The sequence below is a fragment of the Falco cherrug genome, chromosome 9, assembly GCF_023634085.1.
Source record: "Falco cherrug isolate bFalChe1 chromosome 9, bFalChe1.pri, whole genome shotgun sequence".
Classification (NCBI taxonomy): Eukaryota; Metazoa; Chordata; class Aves; order Falconiformes; family Falconidae; genus Falco; species Falco cherrug.
The window spans coordinates 5,712,377-5,724,966 of NC_073705.1; the positions used below are offsets into that span (position 1 = coordinate 5,712,377).

At 38.7% G+C, this 12,590-nt stretch overlaps 1 protein-coding gene across 11 annotated transcripts in view; it reads right to left on the reverse strand.

Moving 5' to 3' along the window:
• Nucleotides 1-12,590, reverse strand: part of SCAI (suppressor of cancer cell invasion) — a 49,210-nt gene that overhangs the window by 7,151 nt on the left and 29,469 nt on the right. For all 11 annotated transcript variants that reach the window (XM_055720113.1, XM_055720112.1, XM_055720119.1 and 8 more), the window contains 6 exons: nucleotides 11,656-11,757; nucleotides 10,779-10,880; nucleotides 9,143-9,221; nucleotides 6,928-7,027; nucleotides 6,377-6,458; nucleotides 1,469-1,541 (listed from right to left, as the gene is read on the reverse strand). In XM_055720113.1, the coding sequence (XP_055576088.1) occupies nucleotides 1,469-1,541; nucleotides 6,377-6,458; nucleotides 6,928-7,027; nucleotides 9,143-9,221; nucleotides 10,779-10,880; nucleotides 11,656-11,757 (538 nt within the window). The remainder of the gene's footprint in view (nucleotides 1-1,468; nucleotides 1,542-6,376; nucleotides 6,459-6,927; nucleotides 7,028-9,142; nucleotides 9,222-10,778; nucleotides 10,881-11,655; nucleotides 11,758-12,590) is intronic.

The window sequence follows — 12,590 nt, forward strand, 5'->3', positions numbered from 1 at the left end:
CCACAGAATGAAGTTGCTCACCCACTAAATTCTGTAACAGAGGAACTACTCCTTTGTGTTAGTTACATCTTCTCTCCTCTTTTGGCAGATCTGTTCTCAAGATGATGCACTGACTAGCAATAAAGGCTTACCGGAGATGTGCATTAACACCAAGAGAAATGAGATTTTCTTGTGAATTTTGGGAGGCCTGTCTTCATTTTGAGCATAAAACTTGAACACAAAAACCATAACTGAAACAACTGGTAGAAGATACTGGTTATAAATCCTAAAGAGGAGTATTAAACAAGGACATTCTTATTCCATTAAAAAAGACCAGGCAGTTGAACCTATACACCACAACCCCCAAGTCTACACAGTTGCCCTTTTGTTGGGCACCACAATATCCTAAAGCCTAATTACTCCATGATACACAGCGTCCAAGACTCATCTTAGTCAACTGGGAAGTCAAAAAGAAAGGCAATACCCGTACGATCATGTGCCCAAACAGTAAGGCCACTTCCTTATCAGCCTGGATTTCTGACTTGTTTTGGTGCATTTTTTTTTTCAGGACATGGGCACACAGCTTGGATGGTACGATGCCACACTGACACAGGGGCTCAGCTACGAAGTCTCTGCACAGGCTGTAGTGTAGTGTAGCACCCCTCAGAACTACAGCAAGACCTTCCTGATTGGTCCACAAACACAATATAAACATCCAGTATTTTATAAAGTTACTTCTACTTTCCAGAGTTTCTGCTTAAAGAGGATTCATTATTACAGTACTTGTCTTCTACTTCACTTTCAGCTAAATAACAGGAAGTTTCAAAACAAATTAGAAGCTTCAGCTTCTTGCACATTCTCTCATGATACTTGCCTAACATCACTTTGTGTGGCTTAAGCTAGAGCTTTGTACTTGTCTTGTGATGGATAATAACCCTAACATGGCAAATTCCAATGAGAAAGTCTGGAACTATTTATATTTTATAGTAGTCACAAGGACCGAGGAACATCTTTCGTTCCCTGTTCCTACCACAAAAGCACGTTCCCAAGGCATACAAAGCCAATGGTTTTCCTTAACTTACCCTCCAAAATCAGAACAAGATGAGAAGGTTTTGCTCTACACCCTGCATTTAAAAGCAGATACCTTCACTGACTCTGCTCACTTTCTGGGACCAATAAAGCTACCTAAAGTCATCATCATCATCACCATCACCCCAGCACTGGGCTGGCAATTTTCTGGGTCTCCATGTAGAACAACTTTGCCTTCTAGCACTTGTTGAAGTTACTCGTAGAAATATCATCATTAGAATAAATTACTGGCCATAAACCGTAACTGAAGTTTATCACACTACTTCAGGGAACATTAATCTGATTTAGGGATTGCATAGTGATGAAAAGCTATCTCTTCCTGAAGAATCAAAGTTATATTCTTTTAGGATAGATATATGATGCAACTACAACTTGTTAGGAAATGCAGTATTACACATACCTTGTAATGCTTTTGGATATGCTGTTGGAGAAAGCAAGCACACCAATGGTTGTCCAAATAAGTTTGTGAAATTCTGTAACAGATAAGAATTTTGAAGTATTGATGGTCACTTCGCTTGCTTTTGAATATTCAGCAGGTTAAGGGTACAAACAAAGACTATTAATGACAGAGAACACACTAATGCCCATCACACAGTTCAGCATTGGCAGTAAGCCTGACAAGTTGACTTACTTATAGATCACAGCACAGTAGGAATTTAACCCATTATATTTTAAAGGAATTATAATTCTCTCATTTCACTGCTACTGATAGCACACTAATTCCATGGAGATGTGGCTTTCAGTAGTAATACATTACTTGAGGAAAAAAAAAATCATGTTCTGCAGTAAAATTGAAAGCTATTGGTTTTCAGGTCAAAATAGATTTAGCATCTTTCCTCAATACCAGCTGAACTATCCAGTCAAAGTGATTTCTTTTCCTTTTTCTTTCTAGCAGGAGGAACTACTTCTGATGAGAAGAGCCCAGTGGACAGAAGTTTCAAGATAAATTTACTTTAAAGCAAGTATGTCATAATCTTAACATCTACTATACTGAACCCTCATTTTACAATACTCATTCCATGCACTTTCCACCAGCACCTTAAAGATTGCCTAAGTGTCCTGCTGCATAAGAATTTCTCCAGAAACCTCAAATACCACTATTGTCCAGTTTTACCAACATTTACCTGGTAACAGTCCTACTGTGTATCTGTCTGGCAGGTACAGCGATTCAAAAAGTCATTTACACAACCTCATTAGCTGTCATATGTCTCACCAAAACAGCTTTCTTGAAACTGAAGGATTGCAAAGCCACAGAAAATGTAAAGGATCATATATCTGCATCCCATCAGAGCACATGAGTGCAACACACGTGTCTGCAGGTTATATTCTTACAATTTGGCAGGTTACAAACGTGAGGTATACATCACCAGAAGTATTTGCTTGTGTAGAATCATCAAAAAGCTAATTGTTTAATTCCTTCTGGCTTCTGCTTAATTCCAATGGAACTGTCCCTTCCAGGCAGTATATTTCAATTAAATTAGTTTCACTGAATTTATTTAATCTAAATCTGCTAAATAATAAAGACTGTAATCTAGTCTAATCAAAATAAAACATCTCCCATATCTGACAGTGCTGACTAGTCCTAAAACCCCTTCTATTTCATTAAGAGCCCATGGGAGATTTATAATGCTAGATCCTAAGGTTTGGTCTTTAATGAAGAACAAAGACTATTACCACAAAGACACTAACTGCAGGCCAGACCAGTAATTAGTAAAACTGTACCATAAAGAAACATTTAAATCTCCAGAAGTCACCCCAGACATCGCCAGTTTGAAATTAATACACACTGGCAGGTTACATGTGTTCAAGTAACATATATACTTAGTATTCATGAGCCGATTCACATGTTTAATTCTGTCTTGTACCACCCGGTTACAGACCAAAGCACACTCTCCATCAGTAGAAATGACAATGCAATTAAACACAGCCTACAGCTATAAAGCCAAACCAAGGGTAACTCATATATCTCAGGAAAGGTATTACTCACTGACAGTATCTGAGATCATTCTGGACTCTGTCCCAGCAGAGGTTAAGTCAACATAGCTAGTAAGTCCTGCAAAGGGGAGAAACTACACTGTTTAGCACAGAACGCGCTCTTTGGAAGACAGCTCATGCCACTTGCTACATCTAAACTACAGATCCAGAAGGACCAGACTCTCAAGCTTCCGAGTAGCCATCTCGGCTCTTTCCTAGATCCAAAGGCCTACCATAGCCCAAGCGAAAACCAGGATTCACTCACCCACCACCTCTGCTCCTGATTTCCACAGAAAAGCGCTGTGGGCACACACGTAGCAAAGGCACAGGAGCATGTCACAGCCATGGCTGGGAGCTGAGGACCATAAGGCACACCAGGAAAACCTATCCTGCATTCTAGATGTGGATAGTAGCTCCGGGTAAGGAGTGCCCTACTTTTCAGCACATGGCCAACTCCAAAAAAGGTGAAAACATATTTTTGTTTCAAAATTGACTGGTTTTTTTTACTTTATTATTCAATTCAAGTTTCCCAACAGAAGCATTGCTGCTTTTTAAAATGCGTATCATATACATCTCCTTTCAAAAAAAGAACTATCCATCATCTCCAAAAGAAGTCACTTCACACGTAAGCTTTACTAAGCTGAGTATTTACACCACATCACTGACAAGGCCTTGCATTCTTACTGGCCAGAGTTTTGTTTTGGTTTGGTTTTCTTAAGACTTTTCATTTGACCATAATCTCAGACAACCACAGCTGCAAAAAGATACTGATTTAAAAATATTATTTTATCCACGTATACAGTGGTAACCTTCAAGAACACAACCATCTATATTTAAATGGAAGTGTTAGAAAAAATTCACAGCTTTAAGTAGATATGCTCGATTTGCAGTTATCTTCCACTTCCAGCTAAATATATAGGGGTGGAAGCTATTCAAGCGCCGCTGATCTGACAAACTGGCAAGTCACTTCCTGGCAGGACTTTCAGTCATCACCAGCTAAGCCCTCCAGAGAAGGGGAGAGGATGAGAATGCATGCAGGAGAGCAGAAACTGGCTGTAGAAAAAGATGCGTGAGCAGTTGCTGTTACTGCCAGCATTGCTAGCAGTGACATTTAAATGTCAGGATAGCTACTGTCCTATCAGAAAAGATCAGAGCAGTGATGTGGAAAAAAGTCAGTCCACTGACTTCAACTTCTCAGGCAGTTGCACAGAACCTCTTTGTTTGTGCCACTGCCTGAGTCTACAAAGCATCTCACAACACACCCAGAGGACAACCACAGGACAGCACTATCAGTATAGTCTGGTGACAAGGAACCAAGCACGTAAGAACACTCAAAATGATGACAGACAGGAATTTACAAGGGCTAGAAAATACTGACATTGAGAGCTGTGCCATCTTCCTTCACCTGAAAACAAACAAAACACCTAAACCCATCCCCACACATTTATCTGCCTAGGTGCAGTAGACTGTTTTGAGTTTTCAAACACTGAATACATTTTTTTAAATAGGGGTCCATGCGCACACACACCCCCCCTTCTCTTTTTAGACTCCTCACAGTTGTACCCACACAATTCTGATCTGGGTTGGAATTCCTAGCAGCCACTTCCATAATCCTGCCCTGAAGTACTTCCAAAACCTCACATTTCTATACTCCTTACAATACAGGCAGGGTTGGACTTCTCTCATGACAGCTGCTCTGTGTGGTTAAGAGATGGAGCACTGGTGTATTTTACATTACTGATGGTCAGCTCACTGCAGAACAAGGACAAGAAACTAAATGGAGGTTAGTTTTCGCTTACTGTGCGCCCACAAAATCTGAAGAAAATTTAAATATCAAATTTAAATGCAATATAAAAAGCAAATTCTACCGTAAACACTTGAGTTATATTCTCATGAGAATTACAAATCTATGTGTGGGAATCAATCACCTCAAAAAGATCCTCTGCTCTAAGCTGTCCACAAAGCCCCAGTATGTCCAGAGCTGTATTTGAATTAAGGATCACCAGGAATCCCTTACTCTCTCTTACAGGGCTGATCCACTTGACATCTTTCAGCAATTCTACCAGAGAAGAAGGGAAGGGGGAGGATACGACACCAAACCAAACCCAACCCAACCCACACTTTTTCCCCTGAAACATACACTGGAATGAATGACAGAAAAGAGCACAGGAAAATAAGTCCCTACCAAATGCTTGTTTTCTCAGAAAGACAAGTAAATCATTCTACTAATTGTGCTTCCCTCCCTTCAAATGGGGAAGGGAATTTAATAAAAAGCAGATTTGCACTGAAATCTAGTGCGGTGCAGTTAAATGCAGTAGTATTTAAAAAGCCCTTTGAAATGCAATACAACACAATAAACCAAAAGCCCTACAGAGAGGCCAGATCATTATTTTGACTGTCAGGTAAAGGTTGCCTGGCTCAACAGAGAACTATTCTGAATCATACCGATCACTGATTTAGCACCTCTTGTTGGCCAACAAATGCCTTTAAAACAAATGACACAGAGTATGGATAATGAACAAGGAACAAGTTCATCTGGCCACTAGACGTCCCTATTCCTCCTCTGAAATGCAGCTGCGAACGTTCACTTTTCTCACTGCACATAATGGAGCTATAAAAAGGAAGACATGAGGAAGTGGCACTTTCCCCAGATACAGCACATTCTTAATATCCCATTCATGAATGAATAAATGTAATGCTATCCAGATTCAGCTGGCAACTAAGATTGAAAATGCCTGCTTCTGTATTACCCGAATTGCAGATTCCCAAAGGTGATTTGGCATGGAGTAATTCTACTGTAAGTCCATAGCACCCTAGGAGGGAGGCTCATTGTCCAAGCATATACCACTCTACAGTAACACTGGATGCTAATTTGAGTCTTGTTATGTCCTTGGTTCAGATACTTTTCAGACACAGACACCCTGTGTTTTATAAGATCAGGCTCAATGCTTTGACTCCTTTCTGCTGCTTAAAAGCAACTGAGTGTTGGATGACTGGAAAAAAAAAAAGCAGATTAGTTATCTCCCTCCCACATGCACACACACCAAGATTTGTCTTTGGTATATAACAAAAATAAACCTCCCACCAGAGACCTTGGAAATCTTGAACCTTTTTTCCCTCCAGGAGGATTTATTACTTTCCAATGAGCGGCTGTTCATGTGCTTCTCCTTCTTGTTCCTATTCATAGGATCAGATCCTGACTAGCATGCACAACCTCAAAAGAAAAGAAAGACTGAATACAAACTGTTTAAAAAAATTGCCTGTTAAAAGTGTAAGCTAACTAGGGGTTGACACTGTGTCCTATCACACAAGGAGCTGCCTTCAAGAGCCTTACCTTATAGGCAACACTGTTTGAAGAGTCCACAATGATAAACAGGGGCTTTCTTGTGAAAGGGTAGAGATCTCCAGGGTGAAGACTGAAAAGAGAAAGGGACACTTCACAGAGCACTAGAAATGCTGCAAAGCTGTGAGAGTGCACAAGTTTCTCAGATACACAGCTGCCCGTGTCCAGATAAAAAGCAAGCAGATGCCCCACGTCCCATTCTCAGATTCATCCTCAGAGAGTAACTGCAAAACTAATTTGGTATTCTTTATATTATGGGCTATTGGACAGCAATAAGAGCTATTTTATCTGCTTCAGAAGTCATCCACCTTCAATTTGAAGTTTTCCCGTAATAAATAATTTACGTTACGTCACATTAATACTTTTTAAGTGTTTAAAGCATCATGTAGAGTTGCATATTCATTTCTAATTGTTCAACTTCAAGTCAATCTACATTATGATGTCCTGCACTAAAGAGTTTGAATTCCAGAGGCTTTGATACATGTTTCTCCATTAAAGACAGTTTATTCTGAATTTGCAGTTGTCACACTCATGAAGCTTACCAGTGCATCTCCTTGTAAGATTGGTTTCGCTTGTGGATAGCATCCCCATTTATAATGTCTCGGTTACTGTTTGTCAGAACACCACCAAAATCATATGGACCTACACACAGCAAAAAGAAAGCTAAAATTAGTGGAGGCAACTCACCTCTTATGGATTTAATGACTATATGAAAGCGAGGAAGCAACCAAAAATCCCAAAAAACTAAGTGAATCTGAACTACTGCAGTTGTAAGGAGTGGATGGAGGAATGTGGAGACTTTACTAACTACATATTCTATTTTATACATCTTTAGTAGTTTCAGCATCTATCAAATAGAAGCAAGCAATGCAACTTAATAACTTCTAATTTATTTATTCACAGACATAATACAAAAGATCCAAATACTGGTTCTAGTATTCTAGACTACATAGCTAAAAGACTAAACCCCATTACACATTTCATACAGGAGAATCAATACCTTTGTAAAATTACTATATGAGCTAGGATATTCCAGATCCAGAATCTGATCAAAAAATAAGACTAAATCAATCAAAAACCCTGGAGCCTCTCAGAATAGCTATAATGCTATCATCTGCAGTTATAACAGTGCAAAGAGCAGAAGAGAGAGCGCCAAGAATGAAAATGCTTTCAATACTCCTAGAAAGGACAAAACAGTTTTAACCAGATTTTGAATCTGCAGTAAAGGTTTAAGATTTCAAATACAGAATTCACAAATTTTACATGCACACAACCTGGCCATGTGTACCAAAGGTAGGCTAAAGAAATACTCTGCTAAGTTTGCACAGCTGAGCTACCCATCTAACTGTCTGATGGAAAGCAAAGATGAAAGTAATGGCTATAAAAAGTATCAAGTCCATATCAAATCCTACACAAGACGACATGTGCTAGAGATACCAGGAAACATTTCTGCCATCGGAATGGGTATGAAATGTCACTAACATTAGTAAAATAAAGTATTAGTATTTCCTCATTTTGTTGCACATTTGCAGACATTTGGTTGACCCGTATTTGGCCACCAAATGCAATTTTTTCAGGTTTGGATACATAAGACATCTTTCCATTTTAAGGGAAGCTTTGGGGATACAAAATTAGGAACAGAACATACATTAATTTAGCACTGTTACAAATGTCTCAAATGATCTGTCAAACACAAATGGCTTACAGGCAATAAACAGTGCAACTTGCAGCTGATCTCCCTTTTAATAAGGTAGAACTTTCTGGTCTGTACAGACTACGCTACCTTATTAAAAGAATGGAGTTGTAATGGAATTCATTTAATGAGCTCTTCAGATGACAGCCTGGATGCCTCTACAGTAAGGTATCAAGCTGAAACGATACATGCAGTGAAGTGGACATACCACAGGCTTTAAAGAACACAGTTTAGTTAGAACCTATCACCAAGTTGCAGCAGAAAGGAAAATGTTAAAATCATTTTCAAAAAAATCACTGCCATAACCCAAAACTGACAGGGATTTTTTTTTTTTCCTTTAACATTTTCAGAGCTCTGTAAGTCATGCACTGGGATGGACAAGGCATGCATCTTATAAAGGAATGCAAGTCTCAAACAGATGAGGTGTGTACAATATTTAGGATGTTAAAAACTCTTTCCCCCCCCCCTTAAATTATATAAACAGATCTTTTGACTTCTTTACTTCAGCCAACCAGCTTTCAGCTTTTAGATTGCAGCTGCATCCAAATATTCTGCTAGGTTGCAAAGAGGAGGAGGATGAGGTGAGGGGAATTGTCAAAAATCATGAGAAGGGCTTGAATTGTCAGGTTAACAAGCGTGCAAATAGAACAGTCCCTGCAGACGCTTCAGCCCTTTTACCACCCATCCCCTGACCATATGTTCTCATAGCACTGGAAACTGGAAAGAATCACAAAGTGCCATTTAGCCATTTTATTAACTTTGTGCTGATGCATCAACTGAGCCATGTGCTCTTCAAAATTGATGAAGCTTTTAATACTTCAGATGCATCAAAAACTCAGTATGCCCTTTAAAAAGGTCTCAGGTTAACACACACTAATTAAAACTAATTAAAGGGAATCAACTATTGTTTGTGGAAAAAGAAGGCTATCTTACTAAGTAAACAGGCGAATAAAATTGACTTGACTTTTTAAAAGGAGCTTTGTGACATCTTTCTTGGTCACTTGTCCTGGAACATAAAGAGAATTCAAGCCCTGTTCATGACAGGGAGCATTCCTTTATTGTACCTTCACTATCCGAACGACCTGATGGAAACACGCCCGTGGCAGACAAGTAAATCAGCAGTACACTGTTTGCAGGCAGCTCCTGAAATTCAGATAAAGAGAAGAGTGGCAAGGGAAGAAATGTGTAAGTTTATTTTAATAGTCAATCATCACCTTCATAAACACACTGTCATTTAAGATTGTGCTACTCCAGCTTCTGGCTTCCATTCACTCTATTCTTCCTATGTGTATATACACTTCTTTTTCCCCACACAAACCTCTAGGTTGATATTAGAGGTTCAAGCAGCACTAAAAAAGCATCTGCTTCCACATAGACTCTCCTACTATCTAGCCAGATCTGAGGCTTTCCAAGACATGGAAACCAAAAGCTGCCAAGATCCATGTAGACCCTAAATCTCAAACAATTCAGGATCCTAAAGGAAGTTCTTTATTTCCAAATACTCCAGAGTCTGCAACATCTGCCTCTCTGCCTTGACCCTTCTTGGCTGGACAAGCACAACACATACACGTTTCTGTATAAACCTGTAAAAGAAATCTATTTTGCACCTTTCTAATGGGCTGTCTGCATGAGGAAACAGATGCTTTTAATTTCTGCAAAAGGCTGAGCATGCAGGCACCCAAAATTCTAAAGTAGTAAGGATGCACTTCCTTCACCTCACCAGCTGTTTCTTTACAGTTGTTTCTCGAAACAAACTGAAACTTTTTTCTTTATAGGATTCATATTCTGTTTTTACTACTAAACCCTAAATTGCTGACTTGTACAGTCATAATTAAGCATAGTGAGACCAGCAACTTCATGAAATTAAAATAAGCACAGCAACTGTATTAAGAAAAGTCCACAAAGGTATAGATTACTTACATGGAAGACAACAGTAGGTAACAAAACAGGCAGACAAAAATATAGTATGTGCAGGAGAGAGATACAATTTGAATGGGATACAGAACCGGCGACATACCACTCATACAGTGCTTAGAAGTAACAGATTCTCAACATACTTCCCTGATTTTGGATTGTGTTTGGCACAACATGAAGTAGAAGAATATTCTTAAGATTTTTCTGTACTCCAGATCTCTTATCTCAAGAAATATTTCCCATATAATATATATACACACACAGAGAAACTAACTTCATATACGAAACACTTATTTTTTGTATATAACTGTCTGTATATATGAATATAAATTCTGTGTATATGCATGTGTACCTACATACACACAAATAAAATTACTGGGCAACATTAAATCATATGCAGCTATTACATTACATCACATTACTTAAGACTTTCTGTAGCATTGCCAAGCACCACACGATGCTGGACAACACAGGAGCTGTTCAAGCTTTGCTTTGAAGATGGCTACACTTTAGCAGTGATGTAACTGCCGTGTAACAGCAAGCTGGGTTTCTGTCTTAAGGTGCAACTTTTTTTCTTTGCCTAACAGTAACCCACAGATTTGCCTTTATTATACAGTTTACACATATCTATAATACTTCCATCCTCTCTAAAAGTTCATATTGAGTATTTTAAGAAAAGGCTTCATTATCTTGAAATATAAAATATTATCTCAGCCACATTTTATTCAGTATCACATATAATTGTGGATATTTTTCTATTACAGAAAATTCACTGATTTCACAAACCTTAAATGATGCTGCTAAAAACGTATATAGCTGGCTAAAAGTTGGCTTATAAAGTAGATATTTATGGGGGTTTTCCCGCCTGGCTGGTTTCTCCGTGGATTCCTGTTAAAACAAACAAACAAACCCACAAAAAATCCAATAACTTTATATTACCACAGCAGTTTCACAACCCTCTAAATTTACATTTATTAGAACGTTCATCTTCACCATACTTCCCACACAAATGGTCTGCCCATGCTGCATTTCCTAGTACACAGTAAACCAAGATACACAGTATTTGAACCAGAACTTTCTATTATCCCTCATTTAAATCTCTTTCCTGAATCTTTTTTACTTTCTAAAGCATCACCTAAGAGTGAAAAAATTAATTCCTCATCTCAATTAAATAAATGAAAATCTGTGTATTTCCTTTTGCCTCCAAATAAAAATATGTTTAATGCTTTCCCTGAAGGGAGTATTTAACTTTCAGATGACTTAGCAAGCTGGTGAACTTATCTGGCTGCATGATTGCTAGAGTGAAAACAAAGGAAGGGGTAAGTGTACACAGAAAAGGACAGGCATGGCACCCCTTCAAAAGGGCCTCAGCTAGACCAACGTAAACCATTGGTGAAACGATGCCCAAACAGTTGTTTCTGCGATTCTGTCACTATTGAAGGTTTGCCAACAAGGAAAAAAAAAAGTCTGTGTGTGTGAAGACATTACTTGGATCAAACTCCACAGGTCTGAGCTTCACTAACTTCTAGGAAGAGTTACACCAGCTTTACTAGCCTGTTTTGTATACCAACAATACTGAAAGAGTACACTATTTAAAATGAAAAAACCAAACAACCCAGCTGTTAAGATCTGTTGCCAGGTTTATCACTGAAATAAAACTTACCTGCATTCCAGGTTTGTTCATTTGTGATGCTAAATTCATTGGTTCCCTTTCAAGTGCTTGTAGCATTCGGAACATATCAATTGTTAATTCACTGAACTTGACCTGCAAAGAGTCAAACAGTTTATTCTGCCAGATACGGATTAAAAAGTATTTCTTCGGAATTCTCCAGGTAAGCAATTCGACTGCATACCAGACAGACCATTTTCTGTCTCTCTAGGATCTGTCAGTGTCATCTTTGCATTTCCGAAGACCTGTGAATAACTTTTACAAGACCTTACAGAGGACAAAGTCTGTTTATTACTGGTCCACCAGGCCAGTTAACTGGAGCACGGACCCCTCCTTCACAAATTACAGATTTTCCTGGAGTGTTTACAAATCAAGTGCTGAAACCACCATGTTCTTTCAGATTTTGTCTAAATTTGTAAAGATACACAAACTATAACTTAGATACAACTCCCTTGCTTGCCTGAAAAAAAAAAAAAACTCAGAGAGAAGTCACAACGTCTGTACAACTTCACTATCATTACCATCTAAAAACCAAAACCTTGAATGTCTTTTGAAAACCCCTTCCCCTGTCGCAAATTCAGTTGCAACAAGCCTACGTGGGCCACGTGAAAGCCTAAGTCAAGCTTTTTCTAGACGTAACCCAGAGGCCTCTCATGCTTGGACATCAAGAACAATCAAATATATGAAAAAATCATTTGTATCTACTTAATTGACATGATGAATATAAGCTGTAAGAGGTCAGTACCACAGGTCTAATAGCTAACATTTCATTTTTAGCTCTTAGAAATAAGAGCCTCCTCTTCTTGCTGCCACTGCAACATCATGATCAAAATATTTTAATGTTCACCTCAACTGGAATCTCTGTTGCATGATCAGAAGGGGTGTCATGGGGGCAGGACTCTGAACTCCAAAGATACAAACCCAAGACC